A 14,916-nucleotide genomic window follows, 5' to 3' on the forward strand; every position below is an offset into this window, starting at 1 on the left:
CATTTCAGTCTGTCCTTTTTTTTTTACTTTTAGATAGGCAAAGGAATTGAATCAGTACATCTACTTCTACCTGTTAATTATTTATTTTTATTTTTTACACATGTATCTGTACTTCCCCCCAAAGTGCAAAGTGTGAGTATTTCTGCCACCCGCTTATCTCACATTAATTAATGACATTTTGCCGACTTACAGCATTCACTCTCCTGCTGCCACCCTCGTAAAAGCATCCCATGGGCATGACACGTGCGGGCATACTCAAGAAGGACTGGACAGTAACAGTCTTCGCTGTCACCCTGGCCGCAGTGGCACGCCTCCTCCTGGCACAGGGACAGGAAGGCCTCGGGAGATACCAAGTGGGCGCAGTGTAGGAACACGGCGGATGTTTGCAACACGCTGCAGCTGGACAGAATCTACAAAAACAAGATATATTATCACTGCTTACACCTTATCATTACCTCTGCGTAAGGTTGCAAAGGTCTGGGAATTGTAAAAGTAATCCATGGACATTTAGAACATTTACATTTGAACTGCTTGCATATAAATAGTTTGTTCTCTGTGTGTATTACTTTGCCTGGAAATAGGTACAAATCTGCTCCACTGATTGTCAAGTGTAAATTTACTGTCTTTACGGGGCATGTTTCACTTTTCAGACTTTGGGTTCCCTGAGAACAGGTACTTGCTTGCATCGCTGCAACTCCCTAGTTCCGCGCTGGGTCGTCACGGTGACGAAAACCCGTGCCTGCCGTTTGCTCTGCTGCAAATGTGACTGGGGTGAGCAGCGGCACATTTTCATGAGACAGGTTCACCGCCCTCAAAATAAGCTATCCAAGTGTTAATTGAGGGTGAAAGAGCGCTTAATTATAATTATTGATTCTTGAGATATATTGACAAATACATGTCACAGACATGTTATTGAGACACCTGGAAAGTGTCTAAAATATTGGGAAAAAAATGCATTATATTTCTTCTATAGCAAAATAAATTGATTGACGCACTATTGACCAAAAAAAAGTTTTTTTCTGCTTTGCAGCCTATCTCAGTCGTAAGAATTTTCACAATAGAGAGAAGTTATGCTTTGATTTTCTTTGTGTGTGAGTCATTTTTCATTCTCAGTCAAGGATGTTCAAGTTTTTCTAAGCACTGTTTTGCCTTTTGTGTGTGCCTGTGTGCGTGTGTGTGCGGCTGACCTCTGAAGTGCCTTTGGAACTGTTGCAGGACAGACTGGGAGTAGAGACACGTCTGCAGGCTTGACCTGCCCCCTTCACCGCCCATGAATTTGCAAAATCATAGTTATCCTCTGTGAGAAATCCTGAAATGACGCACAACACATAAAGACGCTGACAGCTTCTTCATTAATCACATGCTGCCGCTGCTCTTTGTTTTGTTTAGATTTTTTTCCTTTAACCCGTTATCTTTTCCTGTATGGAATAGTTTCTCTTCCTGTTTCTGAGCCCTGGTGACTCAAACCGTTTCCGAAATTCACAGGAAAAAAAGTTGGTATGTGCATACCCGGTTTAACACTGAACACACAACATGGGTGGCCTCACACAAAAGATACACCGTCACATACCTTCTTGAGCGGTGTATTCATCAGCCGCCGCTGCATTGAAGTTACCACAGAGCCCACAGGTGTGGTTGGCGTGTTGTTTGGTGAGTGTCAGCGCCACGTTAGCCGCGGTGTCAATGGTCACCGTGAAGCCAAACTCTTCGCTCCACAGCTTGTAGAAGCCCAATTCTTGGCCAGCAAACACGGTGTGTGAAGCGTACGGCAGAGAAAGTCTACAAGGTGACACGCAAAGAGTCTTTAATGAGATTCTTTGATTGCAGTTTTATACTGGCACAAAAGTACCAGAATGAATACATTAGGGGTGTCGGGCGATTATATTTTTTAATCGTAATTTATCACATGGCTTCAACAGTTAACTCACGATTAATTGCAAATGTTGTATCTTTTCCAAATGTACAATAAAATGTACAATAAAATATTATTTAAGTTCTATACTCTTAACATAAAAGTGGGGAAAAAAATGTTAAACTAATAGAAATGTGGCTGCATCTTTTAGTCATTGATACATAATTTCATAATAATTCATAAAATTGAGTTAAAATTAAAAAGATGTACTGTAAAAAAAATGAGTGTGATATTGATTCGTGTTAAGGTCATTTTTCTGCCACTAGATGGCATAATTGCATTTGTAAGACATTGGTGACAGCTCAGTGCATTTTTCCTTTTCATATTAAGAGCTATTTAGTCTTAAACATGAAGTCACTTGTGAAATTCTGCACATTTTTAAAATTGTAAAATACAACTTGACCCCAGTCTCCACAAATATATGCATTCTCATTACAATTATTACTGCTAAATTTAGACATGGACGTGTCTACTGCGTTGCAACTGGAATTCCACCAGTACAGAGTTTCCAAGTAAGGGGTGATCATAATTGCGCGCTAAAAAAGTTAGTGATGTTAAAGGAACTTTAACTTAACTTAAAATGAACGCACTAATTTTGACAACCCTAGTAAAAATCAATCAATGAATCAACATAGGTTTGGCCTAGTACACAAAGTAAGGTCTACAAAGGCATGCTTGGAGGAGTTTTGGATTATACAATTTGACAGGAGACTTTGTGGGATTAAGATTTAGAGCTCTGTCATTGTAAACGGTGTATCTATAAGCAGTGGATCCTGATTTTCTTATCAGTGCAAAACTTGCAAACAAGTGTTTTCCAAGCAGACTTCTAACTATCTAGTGACAGCTGATTGTGTGTGACTAGCACGTCACATTTCAAGGAAATGAGAAGCTTTAATTGGCCATGACTAAAATTGTCTATTTTCACTCCCAGAGTGGCGCAGCCTTCCCTCGCGCAGATCCGTTGGCTTGAACTTGTCTGCAAAATTACCAACATTGGGTCTAATCTGCCTCTGCACAGAGATACACCGCACACCACTCAAGGGTTATCCAAAGACTTCGGCCATCTCATAAAAGTGGTTGTGCGTCCTGTCCTCACTCATCTTCAAACTCAGTGACTGCGATGTTGCCATGGTGCGGAACCGCAGAACGGCTCATTCCCAGCCACATTTTCAGGAACAGGAAAGATTTTTCTCACTTCATGGGTGAATAGACACTCCGACCTGGCTGCAAATAATCTTCCTTTTTGGCTCACAGATGGTGCGTCAACACTTTCTGATCTTTTCTTTTTTAGGTTTAGTTTTACCTGTTTTCTCCCTGTGATAATCTTCCGTCGACAGACAGATGCAGCTCAAAGACGTCCCCGAGAAACAGCGTGACTCCGGTTCTTTTGCCCCCAACAAAATCTCCTGCAGGTGAATCACAGTGTATATTGTTTGACTTCTGCCACACCAAAAACAAATTTCACTGAGACAAACAACATCTATTTACTTTTGATTGACACTGTCAAAGTGGTATTCAGTAAACAATAAATGTCTGTTTGGCAATGTGTTTGTGGTTTGCAACAATGTAGAACCGCACTGCAGCTAATATTTAGCTCCTCAGTTAGCAAAACATGTACGAAAATCAATATATTACAGGGGATAATGTTAATACTTTGTAGGCCAGAGTAAAAGACTGGCAAGGGTTGTATGTAGCCTTCTTGCCATACTTGGCTCACCCACCCAGCAGCGTGAAGGAGCGACGTTTGCAGTCCCCAGCCAGCAGGTAGCTGCAGTCGCCGGGAAACTCGTACAAAACCCCATCAAAGGTGTGAACGTAGTGCCGACCAAAGAGGCTGCATCGTCCTGTCATTCCTGCCACGCATGCTGCACACCCACACACATTCACAACACTGTTATGAACACTAAAAGTGTTACAAAAACATCATGCTATGTTTAAAAATAGCCCATTTTAGAGTTTAACAATGAAAAAAATGTCTGTATGACGTCTCTGTGGTGGCTTGAATTAAAAAAGCCTTTTGGGATGCCTCAACATGCCGGAAAATTTAAACGTACTTTTTATGTTGTTGTACTTTGGGTCAAAGAAACCCAAGTAGTGGTCCGGTCCATTTTTTATCCTTTTTTAAAAATATATTTATTTTTGACTCAGCAGTTTTAAGAGTGAGCACAAAATTGGGTGGACATATTTATCTTATGTATAAGAGGATGTGAAAAAGTGCATTTTCAAAAATGAAAAATTAGTTAGCTATGATCTGTAACAGCATGAGCAACTGTCTCTACCCTCAATTAATTTTACCCCCCCCCCCCCTTTTTTTAATAAATTATATGTCCTCTACTACACTGAACCCACTCATACCTGCGGTTCAGCACCCATAAATGTACCTATTTGTGCATGTTTTTTATTTCTTTAATGGTTTTTATGTGTTTGTTTGCTGCTCAGACAATGAAAATTGGAGGTTTATCACGATTTCTCAAAACTTTTGGGGAGTTAATAAAAAAAAAAAAGTCCCCGGCCCCACATTTCCCAATGCATTTCAATTAGCGTCAATAATACGCAGATTTTCGCTATCGACAGGCTGGCACGTGCTTTGTCCATAATTAAAATGGCATTTTTGGCATACATCTGGTTAGGAAGTGTGTGGTCCTATGTGGCCCCCCAGTAGCACTAATAAAAAAAATTGTGGCCCTCTCCATCGTGTAGTAAATTGCCCATCCCAGATCTATTAGATATACAAACCATCCATCCATCTTTTGTAGCCTTGTGTTTGCAGGTAAGATGGAGCCTTTCACGCTGGACTGTTTGCCAGTCATTCACAGGGCACAAGTAGACAACTAAGCATTTACACACACATTCAAGGATTCAAGAAGTTAATAATGGGATTTTTTTTCCACCCACCTGTCAGATGCATCAGAAGCCAAATGCCTCTCAAACAACGGCCCGCGCATAACTGAAACACAAACAACATGCTTCAATCCCATGATCCTCTTAAACTGACTTCCTAAAACATAAGTACTGTACCTCCATGTCGCTACACTCGGCTAATCCACAAATCTTGCACAAAAAAAAAAAAAGACTCTTACAATGTCCAAAAATGCTGCACTTCCAGGTTTTACATGGTGGAACGGGGTGTCGCTATGCGTCACATAACAGGCTGAACTGAGAATGGGGTCAAAAAATTAAAAAGCCTAACTCAAAAGTTCTTCATTTATATAAAGGAAAACCCTTCCCACCCTGTTATCGTGGCCTTAACATCCCTCCCCCTACATCAGGTTATGTCAAGAAGGCCAGACTATCAGTCCGTACATGTAGCGCGACACCATCAGACGGCCTCAGTGAGACAATACCAGGATATGCCCACTGATGGTCTGGCTGAGTGATTAGCCTGCTGGTACAAACCTGCGTCTGTGCCAACCCAAACAACTGAGCAACAAAACACACTGTCCGGGAAGATATCTCACGCAAGAACTGAGGGTTTGATAGTCGCAAGCAAAAACATATGACTAAATTATGCCAAAAATTGCATGAAAACAATGGGAACGAGGTTCTTTGGAAATGATGAAAAAAAAATCAGCTGGGGAAATAATCAGGAGCCTGGTGGGAATCAAAAAACATTTCCTGGTAATCCCAAAAAGTATTTTTTGATTGACTGAACAGAAATGAAAGATTTCAATTAAACAACTATCCCCTGCATATTTGTGGTGGTTCACTATTTTCACAGATTTACAACTTTCTAACGTGAATATTTAATCATATTAATGTGATCGGAATACCTCGATTTAATGAGGCATTTTTTAATGTTCTGAACATGCTCTATTTGCAAGGAATTGTTTGAGGACAAGAACTATAATATGTTGCCGCCCCACTCACTAAATGAGCCTAACTTGAATTCTCTGCTGTGTTTTCAATTTATTTTCTGTCTCTAGTCTCTACGGCGTATCGAGACACACAATATAGACGTGAATATATGTCAGTGCGTCTGGCGCGCTACCCTCCGGAAATACACAACCAGAGGTAAACAAACATGACGACACAGTAAAGAACCACACTTTTGGAGTAAGTGAGAAGTAAATCCACTACTTCATTAGTGTGGTGAGTAACATGAATATAATGTATTTTGCTTAACAGTAGGAAATGAAAAGCAGAAATGACGTCTATTTGCATAATGACGTCACAATGGCTATGCGTACGGGAGTAACTCTATCTCACACATGCAAACATTTTAAAAACGGTAATTTTGACGTTAACCTGAATATTGACTGCATGTAAATGTGTAGTCACTGACAGGAAAGTAGTAATTGCGGGTGGGGGGTAGTGATAATGGTCGAGTGACAGACAAGCTTTGTAAAATGAGGAGGAGCTAAGTATAGGGTGGGTTCTCAGCAGAATAAGTTACAAAAGTCGTTACCACGTGCAATTTTTTTAAAAGTCAAATAATCTGCAATCCATTTATGGGTAACTGTAAAATGAGTTTGAAATTATATTTAAGTGGGATCATAGTTTCTGCTATATTTACATCTGGTTAACATAAGCAATTCTAATATTTTTAGTGAGGCCATGAATTACAGAGTTGTATACCAGCTAGCCCGTTGAAAGAAAAAAAGAACAAAAAAACAAAAAAAAGGGTAGTTCTTCCTCGTTGCAAAAACATGCATGTAAAGTTAATTCAAATATAAAAAATTGTCCATATGTTTGAATTTGAGAGTCAATGTTCATTCCCTTCGAATGACTGGCAGTCAGTCCAGGATGTCCCCAAAATAAACATGAATGGACTCCAGCAGCTCACCCTATAGTACTAAAAAATGGATGGATGGATGAATGGATGGATGAATAATTTATCCTTCTCCATGAGGGAAAGAAAGGCTCGTTCACGCGCAGTATACTAGTGTAGCCGTACACCGGGCTAGTCAGCGACCTTGCAAGCGCTTTAGTCGGGATAGTGACGTCATCACGTTGTGCCACCGATTTCAATCAGGGACAAGTCTGACAATTACGTCATCGCACTGTGGGTCGCCCTGTACACTTTGAATTTGATTTGCGACGCATATTCATTAGGCCTAATTGACAAGCACATAAAACCCCAAACTATGCGGATTTAATGCAGCACCGTGGGCATATCCTGCTTTTTACGCTTGGTTGGGTTTTGCAGCCGAGAGGGGGCAGGGACCACCACAAGCCGCGCGCAACAGCAGCGCCACGCGTGGAGATTGAAGCGTCTCACTGGACGAACACACAGGTTCGAATCGTCTCAAGACAGCTACTACACGAGATTCGTCGTCGACGTCATGGCGGCGCTATCCGGCGGAGAGATGTGCGTCAAGTATCTGATGTTCGCCTTCAACCTGGTCTTCTGGGTGAGTGCGGTTACAAACGAAAATCTATATTTGGCTGTGCGTATTGACGACTGTGAAGCGTGTGTCGCGAGTGGAAATAACCCGGTGCAAACCGCCATATATTGCCGCAGTGTGTTCGAACTAGGTTGAGATTTATTGATGCACTTATATTAATTTTCACCGAACCGCTACTATTGTCCCGGCGCATGTGGAGGCTCAGCGGGGCTGCTACTGCTGCTTGTAATCATCCCCAATGGCCAAGTGACCCAGTTCCTCGGAACACGCTGACGAATTTTCGCGTACTGCATTTTAAAATGGTTGTGTAAAAATAAATAAATATTGAGCAAGCCCGTCAATTATTGATTGCAAATAGTTGTGCGTGGTCACGTGGAGAGTAGTGGTGCGCATGTCAGGGAGTCGATGTGTGCGTGCCTGTTTTGTGTGTGACAACTGAAGATCTCATGCGCGCTATTTATGTCTCACAGTCCCAGTAAGCCCGCGGGGTGTGTCCCAAATGGGTGTTTGTTTATCTATAACTGTATATGTTAAACTGTGTGTGTAAGTGTGTGAGGGGTTTCTCAAGGATGTTTTGGCCTTTTATGGTGATTTTATGTTTTGTAGCTGTATACAGAACAGAGCACAACAATGTATCACAAGGGGGATGGAGCATAGCTTGTGTGTGTGAATGGGGAATTACACTGTGGAAATAAACATGGCTAAGAATATTCAGGTGCATCTCATTATACTAACTAGAATATGTAGAAAACACAATTTATTTCAGTAGTTAATTTAAAAACGATAAACTCATTAGCCGATATACTGTATGCTTGGGCCATATGTTTGAGATTAAATATTTGTTGATTAAAAAATAAAAAAATAAATATAAATAAAAAAATAAGAGGCTGATCGGGGTGACCATTATAAAGGCCATTGCTACTAGCTACCACTAGTTACAGCTGGAGAATTGACTAAATTCCTAATTTTAGAGTGTTTTTTTTTTTTTCACCTAATCTGCTGGGAAACACACTGGACCGACTGTCGTAAATGTTAAACATGCTCAATATTTACACTAGATGATTCTTATGTGTCTGGTTAACACTGAGTTGGGCTAAGTAATTCTGAAATTGTGATTCGACTACGTCTCCAGGGGTGGATCTGTTCTAGCGGGATACAGGGCAGCGGCCACCCCAAAATACAAAACAATACTTAAGTATTTGCCTTATCATAGCAGTTTTTCAAAAATAACTATACTATATATATATTTTTTTTAATTGTTCAATGGATTGATTTTAGTGTGCGTAAATCAACTGAAGTCAAAGAACACCATACTTTGATTTTTCTGTAAGCGGCCCTCGGAAGGAAAAACATGGACATCACTGCTTTAAGAGCAGTAAGACCACACTCCTCATCATGTGTGGGGTTTCTCACATATAAAAAAATCAATCCAAGTCTGTCCAACTGCTCGATTAATTAAGAGGCGTAGTGCACGGTTGGGACAGCAGGTGAGGTAAATAAGACATTCAGTCTCAACATGTTGCTATCAGATGTGTTGCTATATCTCGGCTGACTGCCTGCAGTTTCTCACATAGCAGTCGTAGCCACAATCTATGCAAGCGTTGAAGAAACAGAGGAAGGAAGATGGGCAGGCTTTCGAATGGTAGGCCAGTTTGTTGAGTAGGCCCTGATGTTGTCGCCACTCCCACTCCAAGTGTGCATACAGGCGACTAAAAGGCGTGGCGTTTTCATAACGCTTTCACTTTGTAACGCCTCACTTTTTTTTTTTAGCTCACGCTAACACTGCTTCCACTCAGGAATATAAAGTTTGTCAACAAACCCGTCAGCATGGCTGTCGTTGGGGGGATCAAGTGCGTCAAATATCTCATGTTTATATTCAACTCTTTCTTCTGGGTAGGTGTGCTTCATTTTTCCTGTTGTGTGTTGTGTGTGTGCTTGGACAGTATGAGAGAACGAGGTGTGGATTCTTTGACGTTTTTATCTTTGTGTGCCAGGAATGATTGAAAACACGCAGTAACGAGGCGTGTGGTTATATTTATGGCATGCACTCCGCAATCAGTGAATGTAAAGTTCAACAGTCATGTTCAAGCATGTGTGCTCAAAACAAAATGGCTTCGTGCGTAGATGACTGTCAAGTGGAAGAATTTTGGCAACCGCATACACAAATCTGCTAAAAGTATTAAGTAGTAAGTAGAGTATGCCAGTACATAACCCTCCCAATACAATAAGTTTATCAAATGTCTATGACAGGGATATACAGTACAGTAAGCCAGAACACAATCTTATATTAAATGGCAGAAGGCAACAGTAACCTGTGTAGTCATACGTCAGAATAGCCTTGAGTTCAACTAAACATCCAGATTTCACAACCAAAGTAAATTTACGAGTAAATTGAGAAGCAATCATTATTTCAGTACAAGATTAGGGATAGGGTTAGATTAGCATTCGCAAATTCACCTAGTCACAATTTTTTGGGGTAACCCATCTTCAGTTATTTACAGAAAACCCACCTTTTTCGCTGTTTTGGTGTTCCAGTAGCCAATGTGATAGGTGGCATTTTGGGACCAAGGCACTATATTTAAGTGAGCTAAGTTAAGTGAGCCATAGTATTTAAGTGCCAAGGAACTATGTTGACGAGAGTTAAGTAGCTGCCATTTTGTGACATCTATAGGAAATTTAAAACCTTTTAAGGGTGTGGGGGTGTCAATTACTCACATTTAGGCTTTTTCCCCCTATTTGAGTCCCAATATAGCTTATATTAATGGGGGTACACTGTGTGTATATACCTCTGTGCCTAAGGTCAATAAATGAGGAAACACTAAATTAGATTCAGCATGTGTACCTAATGAAGTGTCCTATGCCTGTGATTACACCAAATGAACTCAAATCTTGTATGCTACTGCTTCAGCTTGCAGGCACTGCTGTCTTTGCCATCGGCCTGTGGTTGAGATTAGACCCCAAGACCAAAGGCCTGTTTGAAGGACCAGACTCTCCATATGTGTTTTACACCGGTAAGAGGCTTTTCAGCACAAGCGACGCATTCAAAACAATGGTTGCAAGTCAGTTTCCTTTTGAGTGCATCATGTTTAATGTAGAGACACTGCTTTATTTGTCTTGTTTACATCCACTACGAGTGACACTGGCATATTCAAAAGCTTCAGTGTGTGTTGAAAGGGAATGTCAAGTGCCGATAATAGTTGGGATTGAGGCACTATTAGTACAATTATTGTTGATGCTCAAAAATGTAATAGGCATTTCAATTGAACATTCAAACCCCAGAAAATTATTGTAGTACATTACAAAACTGTTTTTGGTTGTCTGGAAGGAAACACAAGGTTTCACTGCCTTACTGTGAGCTTTGTTGCATAATTTTTAATTTAAAGGAGAAATAATGTGCTTTTTTTTTTTAAATCTAAAACAGCTGTGCGATCGGCAAACACAAAAATCAGAAGGGCTTGTTAAAGGCACAATTTTAGAACTAGATTTACTCAGTTTAGTTTCACATGAGATGGTAGGCAGGCATGCCAGAGACCCGACCATTTGCAAAGGAATATAAAAAGTTAATTTACCATTTGGTTCGTTACCTTCCAAATCAACGAAATCAGATGTGCAATTTCTATCAGCATAAATTGTACTGATTTGGCTCAAAAGGCAGTGTTACTAGATTTTTTTGTTGACAGGTGTGTACATTTTGATCGGCGCTGGGGCGCTAATGATGGTCGTGGGATTTCTTGGATGTTGTGGTGCCATCCAGGAGTCTCCTTGTATGCTGGGATTGGTATGTATCACTTACAGTAATTCTCAATCACTGTCTGGATAATATTACTTATTTACTACAAATAGTATATATCTACAAAAGTATGACAAACTTAGCAATTAAATGCTCTTGTGTTTAGTACATTTGTGAGTAAAGCTGTGCCCACACGACTGAGAACACGTGATCTTGAAGGATCTGCAAAACTAACAGTAAAAATGGTCAGGTGTGGTCAGTACTTGGGCAGGAATACAAAGCGACTCGCCCAATGTATCATTCATCCTGCTTCCTCATTTTATTCAGTTTTGCATCATGCCAACACTTCCTTTCGGTACATTGTATTGTTAACCTGAGTGGAATGTGAATTGACCTTGAGCCTTTGAAATAACTGTTTTTAATCAGCGTTTACTGAAAAAGGCCGAAGCCAGCCAGCAGACTTAGATGTTGCTACTGTTCACTTCCTGTGTGGCTCTCTCGTCGACTCCCATCTGGCCTTAATCGTCTTGTACTAAATCTCCCAGTAGGAGGGGTCTATGTAAATCAAGTTCAGTTCCGCTCAGATGACCTGACTTGTTTGTGCATGCCAACAGACATGCGCACACAGCATTCCAACTCCCTTTTCCTTGCCATAGTTTTTCTTCTTCCTGCTTATCATCTTTGCCATTGAAGTCGCCGCTGGCATCTGGGGATTTTCCAACCAGAGCAAGGTAACTCACTAACTATAAAGTCTTACTTGCCAAACACAACAAACAAGTTCTAGCAGAAGGAAAAAGTAAATAATTTTTTTTTGCTTGCATGGCAGGTGGTGGAAGACATTACCACATTCTACATCCAGACCTACAACAACTACAAGAACACAAAGGATGAGCGTCTCAGAGAGACACTGCGTGTGATTCAAACTGGCGTGAGTTTTCTATTATGATGAAATATCTTGTGGTGCTTGCTTGTCAATCTTGTAAATAAGTATTTAAAGGTAAGAGAAATTATGCTTCTCCCCCCCCCCCCCCACACACACACACAATGGCATCTATACACTACACACACCATTTCTGCATTTGGGTTAAGATGACGTTCTAACTTCCGGTCGCTAGGCTAACACATAGCGATAACAATGACAGCATCAAACAAAACAAAAAATATTTGTTGACTGCTGGAAGGACGTCACGCTACTGTAAATGACATATTATCTTTCTAATTGCTCCAGTTATCCAAGTGTCGACAAAGCATCTATATTTGATTTAGTGAGTATATAAGAATATTCAAATAAAATAAAGATAATTACCCGGTAGGCTACATGGATGTATGATTTATCTTAGTTTTGATTGGGTACAGCCCTGCGAACGCGGCACATGCAGCCTGGCAAAAACACAAATATAAGTCTGTTAGTGAAAGACTTGTGCTCATAAACTGATTTTCCATTCATATGTAATGATAGGATTAATGTCTCTAACCAATTCAATTCTAAACATTCCTTTACAACAGGCTGACAGACATGTAGGCTAAAGGAATTCTGCAATGTCGTGAATTTCTGTGTGTCTGTGTAAAAGAGGTTTAAATGTTGGTTTGGGAGCTAATCAGACTAGCATAGCATGAAGCTTGAAAGCGGGGGGTAATCTCGTTTCAATAGGCCGTAAATAGACACTTACGGCTATAAATCCCATTATCAACAAGCATATGATTTGTATGCATGCAGTCAAAAAAAATGTGTTGCCTGGCAACACCAGTGAGAAGTTTCTCAGGGGAAGGGGGAAAAAAACAGTTGTTTAAGGGGCTCTTGTGTTGTATTGTTCCAGCTAAACTGTTGCGGTCCAACTGGTACTGTGTTTGATGGTGCCAAAGACACCTGTCCTCCAGGAGAGCTACTTGAGGAGCTCATCACCAAGGTAAGATCGCAACACTTTGATTTAATCAAGAGACAGAAAATGTGAAATACGCTTAAAGTCAACCCAGAAGTTTTCTTGACAATAATATGTTCTATGCAGCCCCACATCTAAACACATTATTCTGATTAATATTGTGTTTATGGAATATGAATAAAGCAGCAAGATCCATCCGTTTTTATCCATCTCAGGGGACGGCCATTTTGCCACTTGCTGTCGACTGAAAATGACATCACAGTAGCTCAGGGGTCATGTAATAACCAATCATGGCTCACCTCTGTTCTTAAGCTGAGCGGAGATTGGTCGTTACCTGTACCCTGAGCAACAGTGATGTCATTTTCAGTATAGTAATGTTGACATTCAATGTTTCAATTTAATTATAACTGTTTTGATTTAGTTATAACTGTTTAGATTTAGTCATAACTGTTTTAGATTTCCTCAGTAGAGATTGGTGAGTGTATTGAATGAGGTCTGGGGAGGGGGCCTCGTCTGTTTCCACATCAAAGGGCCATTTGTCAATGTGTATTGAATGATAGGGCTGGTGGATGGGGGCAGGGGGTGGGGGGGCTTAAGGACTGGGGGCTGTTTCTTGGGGGGGGGGGCTTAAAGATTTGGGGGTTTTATGATACTGCTCTTCAAGATAGTATAAGATGCTGGGAGTTGGCTGTAAAGACACACTGAGCGAGAGAACTGCAGCCATTTGTCTGTAACTTGCGGTGTCCAGAATATTCTGTAAAATAAATCCTTCGAAGGTCCTGTTCACCGAGCTCCAGTCTGATTTCAGAAAATCAACATTACGAACACGCGGAAAACTTAAGGATCGTTTTTTCAACAGTAATTACAAAAAAAATAAAAAATAAAATAATAATGCAATGACTATTCCAAGACTGATGATAATGCTTGATGGGCTTAAAAAAAACAAAACTGATGGGACTTACTTGATGGGTCCTGCTTAAAAGAGGAGCGAGCGACGGTGTAATTACATGTCAAAAACACATAATGATGGTGTGGGCTGTCAGTTTTCCATTGCAGACATTCCTTCAGCCTTCTTGCTGTGGTTTCTATGGCAACAATGGTTTTACTAGAGCACTTGTGCACCCTCTAAGTCGTTTCATATAGGTCCTGGAAAAGCCCAAATGAATCTTGTATCTTGTATCCTGTGTTACAGAGCTGCCCCGACGCCATTGATGAAGTGTTTGACTCCAAGCTGCACATCATAGGAGGAGTGGGCATCACTATAGGGGTCATTATGGTAAGGCATTTTTAGCCTGGTCATGCCACTCAAATGAGAACATATGTAACTCAGTTCATCTTTCTTGGCAGGTGTTTGGGATGATCTTTAGCATGCTCCTGTGCTGCGCCATCAGGAAGTCTCGGGAGGTGGTGTGACACCCGCCCGCCCACGCATGATGGAGTCCTTGTTAATGTTGCATGATGCCATTCCCAGAGTCACATGGCTCCCCACTGCCACTTGAAACACTGCTCGTTCAATGGGGGGGGGTATCAAACCCTACGTCTATGTGGTTGTCAGGCCCAGCTATAAAATGGGTGCCATCTGTTCTTGAGTGGGAAATGTACCGCATTGAGATCACACGAATGAATTTAGTGCTTGTGCAAATGATCTTAAAAGATCAGCTTGTTGTTTATCGATCACTACTCCATTGAAGCCTCTCACCTATTGGCAGAAGGAGTTGTGGACCGTGGCCATAAAAGTCCCATGCTTCTTCAGCAGAATGCGTCAGCTGCCAAATGAATGGACGAATTGATTTGAATTAACAGGATTCTCAGCTGTAAACTCTTTTTGTAATTTAGACTCAAGTGTTATTCGTTGTGACGTTTTGTTGGCTCTTTCGAAATGCCGTTTTTGTTGTTGTCACATTTTGTCTTTTCAGTCCTCTTTAGATATGCACATGTAATGTTACTGTATGTATTTTCAAAATACTTTTTCATTTTTATTGAACTTGGTTGATTCATACGATTCAAGAGTCAAATAAACAAAAATGGAGTTGAATCTTGACTTTTATC

General features: G+C 40.7%; 2 protein-coding genes across 3 annotated transcripts in view; one reads left to right on the forward strand and one right to left on the reverse strand.

Annotated features, from left to right (window-relative positions):
* The window catches only part of vwf (von Willebrand factor), a 28,753-nt gene extending 23,345 nt beyond the window's left edge, over positions 1-5,408 (reverse strand). The window contains exons 1-7 of the mRNA XM_077568123.1: positions 4,931-5,408; positions 4,808-4,859; positions 3,634-3,777; positions 3,216-3,318; positions 1,571-1,779; positions 1,188-1,309; positions 191-410 (exon numbers count right to left, since the gene is read on the reverse strand). Of these exons, the coding sequence (XP_077424249.1) occupies positions 191-410; positions 1,188-1,309; positions 1,571-1,779; positions 3,216-3,318; positions 3,634-3,777; positions 4,808-4,859; positions 4,931-4,936 (856 nt within the window). The 5' untranslated portion in view covers positions 4,937-5,408. The remainder of the gene's footprint in view (positions 1-190; positions 411-1,187; positions 1,310-1,570; positions 1,780-3,215; positions 3,319-3,633; positions 3,778-4,807; positions 4,860-4,930) is intronic.
* Positions 5,409-6,902: 1,494 nt separating this feature from the next.
* Positions 6,903-14,902, forward strand: cd9a (CD9 molecule a). 2 transcript variants are annotated; one of them, XM_077568871.1, is made up of 8 exons: positions 6,903-7,263; positions 10,166-10,268; positions 10,938-11,035; positions 11,644-11,718; positions 11,814-11,915; positions 12,805-12,894; positions 14,060-14,143; positions 14,215-14,902. In XM_077568871.1, the coding sequence occupies exons 1-8, from the start codon at positions 7,195-7,197 to the stop codon at positions 14,278-14,280; spliced, it is 687 nt and encodes a 228-aa protein (XP_077424997.1). In that variant the 5' UTR covers positions 6,903-7,194; the 3' UTR covers positions 14,281-14,902. The 2 variants fall into 2 exon arrangements, with proteins under 2 accessions (XP_077424997.1, XP_077424998.1); XM_077568872.1 differs by lacking the exon at positions 6,903-7,263 and adding an exon at positions 8,746-9,150.
* Positions 14,903-14,916: the final 14 nt, after the last annotated feature.

The sequence above is a fragment of the Vanacampus margaritifer genome, chromosome 6 (genome assembly GCF_051991255.1).
Source record: "Vanacampus margaritifer isolate UIUO_Vmar chromosome 6, RoL_Vmar_1.0, whole genome shotgun sequence".
Lineage (NCBI taxonomy): Eukaryota > Metazoa > Chordata > Actinopteri > Syngnathiformes > Syngnathidae > Vanacampus > Vanacampus margaritifer.